This window comes from Malus domestica, chromosome 06, assembly GCF_042453785.1.
Source record: "Malus domestica chromosome 06, GDT2T_hap1".
Lineage (NCBI taxonomy): Eukaryota > Viridiplantae > Streptophyta > Magnoliopsida > Rosales > Rosaceae > Malus > Malus domestica.
Window position 1 is genome coordinate 1,174,393 of NC_091666.1, and position 12,584 is coordinate 1,186,976.

General features: G+C 36.0%; 2 protein-coding genes across 2 annotated transcripts; one reads left to right on the forward strand and one right to left on the reverse strand.

Annotated features, from left to right (window-relative positions):
• Positions 1 to 946: 946 nt before the first annotated feature.
• Positions 947 to 1,477, reverse strand: LOC139197176 (protein RETICULATA-RELATED 3, chloroplastic-like). Its single transcript, XM_070823943.1, has one exon. The coding sequence runs from the start codon at positions 1,475 to 1,477 to the stop codon at positions 947 to 949; it is 531 nt and encodes a 176-aa protein (XP_070680044.1).
• A 3,140-nt stretch (positions 1,478 to 4,617) lies between these two features.
• On the forward strand, positions 4,618 to 7,303 carry LOC103420133 (WUSCHEL-related homeobox 8-like). Its single transcript, XM_008358200.4, has 3 exons — positions 4,618 to 5,167; positions 6,451 to 6,852; positions 6,948 to 7,303. The coding sequence occupies exons 1-3, from the start codon at positions 4,945 to 4,947 to the stop codon at positions 6,968 to 6,970; spliced, it is 648 nt and encodes a 215-aa protein (XP_008356422.1). The 5' UTR covers positions 4,618 to 4,944; the 3' UTR covers positions 6,971 to 7,303.
• The last annotated feature ends 5,281 nt before the right edge of the window (positions 7,304 to 12,584 follow it).

Below are 12,584 nucleotides of genomic sequence, written 5' to 3' on the forward strand. Positions count from 1 at the left end.
GTACGCTCCTTGATACTCGAAGGGAGCTCAGACTCCAATTTTACGTCGATTTAATCACGAGTTAATGATTAAGTGGTAAATGACACATTACGAGATTTTCTTAAAATTAAAAATCGGAGGTCTCGAGTTCGAAATCCGCTGTTGGTGTGGAAGCCAAACTTATGACCAAGAGAGGCTGAAATGCTTCTGTGAGTTTTATTAACCTTCAGAAGAGATAGATGACCGTAACTTACCACCAATTGTCTCATTTTAAAATAAATAATTAAAAATAAAAAAAAACACATTTCATGTCGATTTTTGAAACTCAAATTTCATTACATTACTTTTCAAATTCAATTTTCGATTCACTTTCTATTCTAGTAATATTATTCATACTATGTTTTTATACCACATTTCTATACCATCTGAGGGTTATATGATGTGGACAGTCACATCATTTGAAAATTTTGCAAAACCCAAGGAAATGAAGAAGAAAGACTTTTCGTATACCACAATCATTATTTAATTAACTAGTTTTTCTTAATTATTAGTTTATTAAATAATGAACTAAATTTAAAAATTTGATTAATTCAAATGATATGACTGTCCACATCACATATCACCTAAGGTGGTATGAAAATATGATACAAAAACATGGTATGAATAGCATTTCTCCATTAGGTTTGTCAATTATTTTTTTTAATTCTTACGGGGCATGAGTAGGCCCACTAATCTGGTGATGTGTCTGCCACGTTATTGCCACTCTTGGAGTGCCAGGTTGCACTGCGTTCTAATTTCCTACATGTCTCTTAAGTCATCGTCACATAAGCTCCAACTCCTAAACAAGATTCTGTTATTTTCTTGTTATCCATTCCATGGACACATAGTATAAAATATCGATATTATCGACGATATTTCGCCAATAATATCGTTTTTGTGAGATGACGATCTTTTTACACTTATCCAATTAATTATCGTTAACATATCGCGATATTATCGATAATATTACGATATTGAGTATGAAATTGAGTATGCATCCGATGACAAGAGTCGAGAAGATGAAGTTGAGCTCGTTGAGGCCGAAATTGGGGCGGGAAACCATGTCACTGAGGACGCATGAGCTAACTCCGACCACCTCCTCCATCAGAACCTTGAAGGCAAACTGCGGATCGACGGCGACTTGGGATATCCACCTATTGAGAAACATACCCAGAACTCTGAATCCCGAAACAGACGAAGACGAGTCGTCAGAGTTCCCATCTCCGCCCTGGTTCCATCCCTTGCTGTTTCCTCCTACTCCTGCGCCGCCACCGCCATTTCCGCCGAAAAACGAAAGCTCTGGCTTTTGGACCCAAATGGGCTTTGGGACGAAAAAGAGAGGGCGATTATGGGTTTTGGAGTAGGGGAAGAAGATTGAAGAATTAGGATTGGCGATTCTGGGTCTTGAGGGTTTCGATCTCAACTCCGGAGCGGCGAGCGGCGTTGACGGCTTTCTCATCCTTCTTGGTGGCGACGTTGGGTGCCTTCTTCCTGATGACGACGGGCTTCCAGTCCTGCGTGATGGGTCCTCCTGACATGGCAATCAGCTGTGGGAGGGGTGTGCGGGGTGTCAGAGATTTCTGGGCTCTCTAGGGAGGATGTTTGGTTTTGGTTGCTATTCTAAAGTGGTCTAAAAGGGCTTTTGGAAGAGAGGCGAGGGGGTGCATTAGGGGGGGGGGGGAAGGGAGGACACAGGTGGAAATGAAGGGCTTTTGGAATGGTGCGTTGGCACCATCTGAAAAGAAGAAGAAAAAGAAGTGGTGCGTTGGCACCATCTGAAAACAAGAAGAAAAAATGTTTGCCAAAAAAACAAAAAAGAAGAAGAAGAAGAAATAATAATAAATAAATAAAAGGTTTTGGAATGGTGTGCTGCACCATGTGAAAAAGAAAAAATAAAAGTAATTTTTTAATAGAAAATTGTACAACTAGATTGATTAAAATTTTTATCCGAAATTACAAATAAAATTATTTTGTATTATTAAAAAAAAACTAATATTTTATTGCGAATTGCCAGGGGGGAGGGCTCCTACGCTGGAGATGCAAAATGCAGTTACTGTTCATTAAGAGCATTTAATGTTCACTGGGTGGATTGAATAGTGAATTGCCTGGGGGTAGGGCTCCCACACTGGAGTTGCTCTAAGGTGCACACCCGGCTTGTATTTATAATTGGGCCTTTTTGCCCTTAGGGTCAAAATCGTCGATGTCGATTTTTAGCATTTCGTAAGAAAATTTTTTGCTCACCTAAAAAATACTGAAATAATAATTTTTTTCTCTAATTTATTAAAATATTAAAGAAATATATAAGAATTAAGATAATTTCCCGTAACAAGAATTTTACTATTTCTTTTATTTCTTCACTTACATGTTATCCAGGCATGTTCCTAATTTAAAAAAAATAAATAAAAACCCCCACGTTTTTTTCTCTTTTGCCTTCTCGCTCACATTTTTCTCTAACTTCTCTCTTTCATATTATATTTTTTTTCTTTTCAATTTTTTTTTATATTACACACAGAGTAATGTATAAAGTGTAAAATATTGTACTAATTTATTATATATAAATGATTATGGTGTGTTTAAACTCTTTCATTAATTACTACATAGTTTCTACACTTACAATGTTTGACAGCTCGCTATATAATCAACTTAAATCAGTTAAATCCATCATGCAATGCATTTCCTTCCAATTTTTTGTGATAAACTAATAGATAATTGACTAAATAAACATCCTGCAAAGTTTCAATAAAAATTTCCAAGTTTTTATTACAATTTCCGTGGTTTTTATTCAAATTTTATCGATATCGATAATATCCCGATATTTTCATCGAAATTTCCGTGTTTTTGGACTACCGATATTTTCGATATCATCGATATTTTATACCTTACATGAACAACTTGGCCCACTGTTGTTGCATTTTGCAAAGCTTCCTCTGAATCATGGATTTGCCGAGGATTGGGACCAAAGGTTTGCCAGGAATCCAAGGAACCGAAGAGAGCTGGTATGACTCCTAACACTTGGCTTCAAACCTTGTCGATGGTCCGGTCGCAATAGTTGTTCTGACAAGTCCCTACTTACGCTTTTATCCACTGTGCACTGCCATCCTGAATTGAGGTGCCACTCACTAATATACACACATATTTATAGGCCAAGAAGAAACTCTCCCGAAACCTCTCATAAAACTCTCTAAGAACATGAGAACTCTTCCTCTTTTGTCCTTTACAACACACACGTAACTGCTTTACATGCGCCTCTAGGATACTGAATCATAACTCCTAGATACTGGAGAAGAAAGTGAAAGAAAAGCGACCAAAAAAAAAGTGAAATAAAATGGGTTTAAGGAGGAGGGATGTTCGCTTCCATGTTGTGTTGAATACGGGCTTGGAATTCGTCTTTGACCCCTTGAGCACCCTGTGGTGGTTAACATGTTTTATTGTTGGAATACATGACTTTCTCTAATTCTTAAAGAAAAGAATTTGTGTTACTATTTAATAGTAGGATTAAGTACCTAAAACTCCTCAACCTTTTTAAACATTCCAAACAAGTACCTAATCTATTAAATGTCACATTCGTTAAGCCACAATTAAAAATCTGTTAGATTACCTAAGGTTAACTTTGTCTCCAAAACCAATAGAAGGTCATAGGAAGCATAACTTCCACCAACTAAGAGTCACCACCGCTCCCATCAGACTATCAACTCCAAACTCAATGCAAAACCACCAATTGCACCCTATAACTCAAGCCGCCAACATCGCGAAGAAGTTCATGGAGGTTGCTGAAATAGTATAGACTGCTATGCTGCGGTCACCACCATCTTCATAAAACTTTTATAATTAACCTATTCTTCCTAAACTTTAATTTTAGCCGGTTACTCCCTAAATTTTTATAAATAGCCAATTTTCCCCCTGGTGCTTGATTTTTTAAAAATTTTCATCAAACTTTTTATTCATTTTGGTCACGCATTCAACACATGACAACTTTATGGGGCAAAAAAGAGAAGAAAATTGGATGGATGAAAATTTTAAAATCTAACGCTAGGGGGCAATTGGCTTTTTATAAAATTTTAAGGGGGTAATTGGATAATTATAAATGTTCAAGGGGTAACTGGCTAAAATTAAAGTTAATGAGGAAATTGGCACCTCAATTCAAGTTCAGGGGCAAACCGATAAATAGCTCTTTAGGTTTTTCTTCAAAGATTATATCTACTAAAAATCACCTAAATTCCATATGATTGTTTGAATAAATGATAGTCGTTTTAGCTTTTCGTACAACTATATTTGTCATAATGATGAATTGAATGTCTAATTTCTTTTCAAGAATAATATGTGAATGATGAATTGAAATATAGACAATTCATGTCGTTAAAAAAAATTACAAATCAAGCGCTATAAAGTGAATGGTAAAATGTGTGTTATAAGTGCATCTAAATCCTAACCCTCCGTATATATTAGAGTAGTGTCATTCATATACCTCTTTTAATTTTTAGTCGTCGAATTAAATAAATTAAAGAAAATCAATAACTAAAAACTAACAAAAATGTATGAGAAGTAAAAGTCGTGGGTATTGCACTATCCTTTATATTAGACAGGGACATAAAGTGTTACGTGGTCTAAACCATGAGACATGAGTGTGGAAAACGCAAGTTACCGTCTCTGAAATTCAAAGCAGGCAGCAATTACATGCTAAAATACAGCAGCAATTACATGCTAATCTACAGGGGAAGTCCAAATTCCCAATTCCTTAGTTTACGCCGTTGTTCTCTGCTGTCTGTAGTATTAATACAACAAGTGAGTCACTGTCACCGAGTCAATCAAACGTTAGACTCAGAAAACTGAGGAGGAGGAGCAGAGCGGATTGGCAGCTAGAGGGAGTAAAGCCCAAGAGGAAAAGCGAGTTGAAGAAAAAGCAACTCAGCAAATTGATTGGGAAGGATGATGGGGGAGTGGCGGCAGCAGCAGCAGCAAATAATCAACCAGAATTTGCAGAACCCAGAAGAAGATGATGGGGTTGGAAATGGAAATGGAGGGTTGTTCGTGAAGGTTATGACCGACGAGCAAATGGAGCAGCTGAGGCAACAGATCGCCGTCTACACCACCATTTGTGACCAGCTTGTCGACTTGCACAAGCAACTCTCTGCCCAACAGGATCTTACTGGTCGGTCTGCCCCTCTCTCTCTCTTCCAATCTGAATTGGGTTTGTTTTTTAATTGCTTTTTCCACTTGTGGTTAATTGGTTTTAATTCATGAGATTTGATCCAATTTTTCTTCTTTATATTGGGTTTTATGCATATGAGTATGACGATTAGTACTTTTCTCTTCTTTTTCATTTTTCAAGTAAAATGAGGAGCTAATTTAGGACTTAGGAGGCTGTATCGAAACTTCATTACTTGTTTTTGTATCTAAGATTATGACTTTCTGTGGTAATGGTGGAAAGGATGGTACTTGTTCTCGATTTCTGGGTGTTTTATGTGCCCATGGCCGCGGTCCCGTGAAAACCTTGTAACATGATAGAGCCACTTGGTTTACTTGACATACCAAAGACTTCCATGTAGGCTTTTGTAATGAATTTATTCACTTGCAAATAATTGATTCATGGGGTGGGAGCATGAATACCCGTTCCTCAAGTTGGAGAAGCTTACCTCAAGCTTGGTGGATATATCCTCCTCCAACTCTTTCAGGAGTTCAGGTGGAAGGACCTTGTCAAATTCAGCACCCGGCGTGGCCCAGCCTTAACCTCCGAAATAAAAGGAGGATAAGCGAAAACACAAAAATGTGGATTAGTAAATTAAAGTACTAGGAAAAGGTGGTTTTTAACTAACTATGTACTGAATATTGGTACCTTTAGTATCATCAACAGAACTACAAGTAGCCACACTGCAGCTTGAAAGTGATCGGACTTTTATTGCTACACAAATTGCTTACCATCTGTAGTTTCTTCTGATCTTGAGTCTGCTGCCCAATAATCGGCGTTTCTGTTGTTTGATTATATTCACTCAATTACAACATAAAAGTGAAAGAGCAAGAGAAACTATCTTGTTTAAAAATATTCAAACTTGTGTCAGTCTTGTCAAATGAATAGTTTTTATTTGGTATGAGCTTCCATTCCCTACTATCCGTAGTCTCACTCGTTCGGGAATGAGTCTTTTTTTCCTTCTCTTTCTTAGTTTTTCTCAAAGTCCAGGAATGGGCTGGGGAACTCTTGTTACAATCCACATTCGTGGCATCTGGCGGCCTCAAGATAACATCCCAAGAATAAAATTCAAGTTCACTTCGTTTGTTTACAAACTTGGTTGTTTCAATTTAGGATGATCCTATTGTGGTTTGGTGAATTTTTAAATTTTCGAAGTTGTGTTTACTTGTGAAGGTTTTTTTGTGGAAGAAAGTATTTTATTTGGTGTGGCCTTCCATTTCCTATAATCATCAGTCTTTCTGTTTCAGGAATGAGACTGGGGAATTTTTATTGTGATCCATTCATGGCATCCGGTGGCCACAAGATAACTTCAAGGCAGCGCTGGACCCCGTCACCCGTGCAACTTCAAATCCTTGAGCAAATTTTTGAGGAAGGCAACGGAACTCCATGCAAGCAGAAGATCAAAGAGCTAACCATGGAACTCACACAGCATGGCCAGATATCTGAAACAAATGTCTACAATTGGTTCCAGAACAGGAGAGCTCGTTCAAAAAGAAAGCAATCCATGACCGCGCAAAACAATGCAGAATCAGAAGCAGAGCCAGAAGTTGAATCTCCCAGGGATGAAAAGACAAAACCAGAAGACATCTTGTCCTTTGACAACTCTGCACTGAGGGCTGAAAATATGTACCTTCAAAGCCCGGAATTAGGTACTGAATTATTTTCTTGGATGCATTGTCTAATAGAGATACAGAACTTAGAATGCACAAGCATGCTCTAACATGTTTGAGATGTGTTTTTGCAGGATTTGGAAATTTTGATTGGTAAATATCATATGGAAGTTCCACCAAGCTATATATAAATCCTTATGACCGGGCTGAAGACCTTCCGTATTCGGATGATGCTGTTAATGTTTAACGCTCCTGCTATCGTGCTTGAATAGAATCGTATCAGATTGCGAGGTTGATGGACTGTATTTTATCGTAGAAAAGATCTTTTCATTGAGGGAGCATATGAAACACATATTACATCGCAAACATCTACATGTAATGTATACATAAAAAAAGAGTTTTATGTTTTTCATGATTTTCTAATATTATTGAAGGTGTAATATTTGTTGAAGACAGCATGTATTTATGGTTACAGTCTGATTATAGTGAAGATGTAATATCCGTTTGTTCGTCGAAGGTAAAAAGTGGTGTGAATGATTTACAAAAACAGTTCATGACGGAGTCTTGAAACTTATGATCAAAACTGTTAATATTATTAAATAAATAAATAAAAGTTGCCCTAGGCTTTCTACTACTATGATCCTATTATGCTGAACTGCTTTCTGGAAAGGAATTTTGCCATGTAATTTGGCAAAATTACCGATCTATCTTTCTGCTGGTGGATTGGGATTAGGGCCTGATCTTTAACCCGACGCACATATCGGCCCAACGCACATGCCGCTATGGGATATGAAACTGTTTTCTTCTGGGGTGTGATATTCATATATCCCATTTTACTTCTTACACACCCTTTTAATTTTTGGTTGTCGGATTGGATGAATTGAAGAAGATAAACGGACAGAAATTAATAAAAGGCATGTGAGAAGTAAAATGAGATGTGTGGATAGTATATATTTTTTTTTCATAACGATTCGATTCACTCGTGTCCCTCTCGTCTCTCTGCGAGTCGATTCCCTCACACAATGTCTACTTGTCCTCTCACCAGTAGCGAACACTACCTACTTTCCTGCAACGAAGAAGAAAACTCTGACAACATTCCGCCCGCCATTCCTCTCACTCTGCCGACTTCGACGATGATGATCTAGAAATAGACGATAGGTGTAGCAACATCCACACTTGCAAATCAGTTGTCAAGTTGAGTGTAGTTTGAATTTGTTTGTCTTCTAGGTGGTACAATTATGAGGAACCACTAAGATTTTCTTAAGGTAGACTTTGGATGCAATTCATAACTATCAATATTCTTTGACCGAAGCTTTATTGGTTTTTAATTTTTGATCGAAGTCTTTGAAATTAATATGATAATTTATTTCTATGTATGTTATTATATTTTTTAAATTAAAAAAATAAAATTTATAGTTGTTTATATTAATAAGATTTTAAATAAAAACTCATAATTTGTGGGATTATAAATATTAAAATATAAGTTATACTATTGTGTGTCTGTGTGTGTAAACATGGGTACATTCATCAAAATTAACAAAAAGATTATTGTACCAAAACATGGGTACATTCTTCAAAACCACACAAAAAAAAGTAATAGATATTAGGCTTATTAGCATTAGTAAACATCTTCGATTAAACTTGACATGGATACATTCTCAAATCAAAAGAAAATAATGTACCCATATAAGTTTAAAAATGGATTAGAAAAAAAAAATTGAATAGATTTTATATTTAAAAATGGTACATTTTACATATAACAAATTGGTATATTTAAGATTGGGTACATTTTAAGTTAGTGCATATAAGATTAAAAAATTGAAAACATTTTATAAAAAGCTAACGGGTACAGACTTATTCTAATTTTTTATTTATTTTGGAAATGTTTTGAATTGAAAATTAGTTAGGAGTTTAATAAAGGTGTGAGTATCAAAATTCTAAATCAATTATTATTTTTTATTTTAAAAAATTATGTAACTGACATGTAAATTTATCATTACATTAATGCTAGGGACTTGAATCAAAATCTGAAAACTAATAAGGTTTTCATTAATGAACATTAGTAACTAGAGACCGGATACTAATTTTTCAATTTCTTAATGGCAAACCTTTTTCCCTCTGATGGCTACCTGCCCTTGTCTGTGATATGTATTATTTGATGTACTCCATGATGTGTCGATGTTTTAAAATCTGATACAGAAATGAGGCTTGCGGAGCTGTTCTTCCAGATGCATTTGCTTGCAAAACAAAAATGTGTCGTTAGGGGGTTGGTGTTGAAATTTTTACCATTGGAAATCTAACGGCCCAGAAAAAATAGCCGTTGGAAATCCATCGGCCTTGAAGCAGCCATGTTGCTCCTAACTTAGTGGGCTGCCATGTGGGCCCCATTGTTTGAAATGTTGTCGCGACAGGTCCCCTACACGCGAGCCCCATCGTTTGAAATGTTGTCCACGTGCCTGGCACAAATTTTTTTATAACATGGCTGACGTATGTCTGACGTCACATTCATCCAGACACTTGGATGTTGGATTTTCACTTGACTTCTTGCTCGAGCTCCCCTTGAGCCCAATTGCCCTAGAGGGCTGGAGGGGTTTGGGGGCGGAAGGAGGCAATGAATTTCCTTGCCTATCAACATGGCAATTAACCACATTGGAAGTGCTCTTACAGGAATATCATATTGTATCATGACATCTAATTAGATATTGAATTGTATAAATCATACTATGGCTCTTCTAATGTTATGGAATTACAAACTCATGCAACTCAGCTACAAACATGATTTAAAGGAAATATGACCATATATAAAAATAAGAACAAAACAACACAATTAATTACGCTTTGAACATGATTTAATATCCTCATTTTCTATATCTGATTGTTTGTCGGTCCTTTTAATAAACAGCATATTAGAGTTTATATGAAAATTTACTCTTAAGGTTATGTACATTTTTTTATACCACAACTCTCGTGGGGGGAAAAATACAAAACCCTAATTATTCGAGCTTCTTATTGTGTTTTGTTTACCTTGCTTAGATCTCTAGCAGTGCTTGACATGAAAAATGGTTTGAAATATGGCTTTTTGGTAACTTCCTTAAATGCAATGTAAAATAATCATATTGATGTGTGAAAGTGAGAATTAATTTAAAATATGTTTAGACGGATTTAGTGTGTGAAAGTTTTACTTTTACTCGAGAAGTTTCAAATGAAATTTCAGATATTTATCATCTCCAAAAGAGACAGCACAGTACCCTTCACCACCAAACAACAATTTTTGCTGATAACAGCAAAAACGAACCGTGTTTTATTATTTTACTTTTAGTTACAGTTATTTTTATGTAGTTACAGTTACATTTATCGTTTCTTTTATGGACTACTTTGGTAGTTACAATTACAGTTACAATTACAATGATCGTTTCTTTTATTTTTATTTTACTTATTTTTAAATCTAATTATATGTTTATGTTGTATTTGTATGTACGCACAAAAAGAGCCTTATGTATGTGCAAAAAGATGAGCATTATGTATGAATTGCTATTCTCCACCATAACGTAAACAAGTGAAAAACCAAGCCCATGAACAAAGGCATGACCAGAAAATGGTTGACGCCACCAGAAAATGAATTCAAGACATATTGTGTGAAACGTGGGCTTGAAATTTGTCGCCACCCTCTGGACCACCACTTAGTGGTTTAATTATTGACTTGTTTACTTCATCTCAAAGTAATGTGAATCTTAATGCAATATTGAGGAGAATGAATGTAACTAATAATTAAAATTGTTCAGATGAATATGATGTGTGAAAGTCTTACTTTTATTCATGAAGTTTTGAGGGAAATTTCGTCAACGTCTGTTTTTCAAACTTTCAAATGCCTCATTCCATTTTTATTGGGTAGAGGTTATTATAATTCCCAATAATGCATATTATTAATGGTTCATTCTCTCCAAAAGAGACTACACAATACCCTTCACCCCCAAACATCCATTTTGCCGCTCTCTCTCTCTCTCTCTCTCTCTCTCTTCTTCTTCTCCTCTTCCTCCTTCTACGTCCTTCTTGTCTTCGCCTTTGACGCTTTCGCCTTGTTAATTTTCTCGTGTGGAATCACCATCATTAGTCGCCACCATCATCAGTCGCCTACTCCAACTATTTCTTCGGAAGTCTCCTCCCCTCTCAAAGGGTAAAGCTTCTTTCTCTATCTCTCTTTATCTCTTTCATTTACCTATTTCTCTCTATGTGTTCTTAATTTCTTCTTTGATTAAGAAAGTATAGATCAACTTTGTTGTTGCAACTTTTTGATGAATGGGTGTGTGAGGAGAAAAGAGGAGAGTGTTAAATCTGGGGCCATTTTGTGGTGTTTAGGCTTTGTTTTGTAGGTTTTAGTCAGCTCTGAGCTTTAGTAAAATATAAATTAAGATGTACATGTTTCTTGCTCACCAATCACTTAACTATTTTCTCTCTTTCTTTCTTGATTCAGCTTCCTATCAGAATATCCATGATTTAAACTAAGCGTCTGTTTCTGAATAGCTTATTCATTTGCCAAAGGTGAATTGGGTATTGTTTTTAGAGAATAATTCGTGAATAAATTGATCTTGAATTTGGTTGTTTTTGTTTTCAGAAGAATGTTTGAATTTTCTTTTTGTGGTTTACGTTTGTTAATAGCCAAACGAAGTTGTTGAAGAAACTCTAATGGCTGTAAGGAGTCTCATGATATTCATTACTTTTGCCGTGATTTTCCTGGGTGGATTTGTTTCTGCCTCTTTTACGACAAAATCATATTGACTTTAAGAACAATGTATAGCCAATCATTGTCATCCAACTTCACTACAAGTCCAAGAATAGTGACTTGGGCAATCACGTAATTCCACTGGGTGGCGAGTACAATTTTACTTTCCAAAACAATATCTAGATACTGACGGTCTCTCAAATACCTTAACTTCGCACAGACGACTAACCCATCATAGTCCTGGTCCTATTAGTTTGCTCAAGCTTGCTATAGCATTAGATTATTTGCATGTTTTGTCCAACTATAACATACACGAAAATATAATATCGGTGTTTAGGCGTGGTATATTCTTGTAATGGCTTCAGTAGTTAGCTCAGCTTGCTATAATCTTTAATGTAATTTATTTTATTTGTTTGTGATCATCTAAAACAAGACGAGTCGGCCTTGCCCTGCCATGCCTGTCTCGTTGAACATGAACTCATGTCTAATATCCCTCCATATAGCTATGTTTCTCAATACTTTTTCTACTTCTTTCTTGGCTTTTGCTTCAATCCATATGTGCTTGTTTTACTCGGGTTGGGCTAGCCTAGCCTGACTCATTGTACACCCATACAAACACCAATTATGCTTTACTACTCTTAATATAATCCAATTTCTAATCAATCATTTTGCTTTTTAAGATTTTTACCCAAATGTTGTTTCCCATGTAGTGGCAGTACCTCGATACAAATGAGGTTTTGGGTTTGGGTTTTTTATTCATCCAAAAGTCAAAGACTCATAGCAACGTTGTCTCTCTTTAATGGGAAATTCAAATTCTTCATAGAAATAGTTCATTCACAATCTTTATTGTAATTTATTTTATTCGTTTGTGCTCATCTAAAACAAGGTGAGTCAACCTAGCCCGGCCCGACCCGTCTCGTTGTACATGAACTCATGCGTAATATCCCTTGAAGTAAAAATGGCACTTATCATTATGCTCACTTCTCAATGTTCTCTATCTCTTCTCCTCATTCTCGTGTTGCTTCCTCTAAAATTTTTTGTCTCCTTCGAT

What these genes read in the sequence shown, in the direction of transcription:
- LOC139197176 (XM_070823943.1), bottom strand. Translation starts at nt 1,477, where the DNA reads ATGAGAAAGCCGTCAACGCCGCTCGCCGCTCCGGAGTTGAGATCGAAA.
- LOC103420133 (XM_008358200.4), top strand. Translation starts at nt 4,945, where the DNA reads ATGATGGGGGAGTGGCGGCAGCAGCAGCAGCAAATAATCAACCAGAAT. An exon ending in TGCCCAACAGGATCTTACTG is followed by an intron (nt 5,168 to 6,450) that starts GTCGGTCTGCCC and finishes TTTCTGTTTCAG; the next exon opens with GAATGAGACTGGGGAATTTT. An exon ending in CCTTCAAAGCCCGGAATTAG is followed by an intron (nt 6,853 to 6,947) that starts GTACTGAATTAT and finishes GTGTTTTTGCAG; the next exon opens with GATTTGGAAATTTTGATTGG.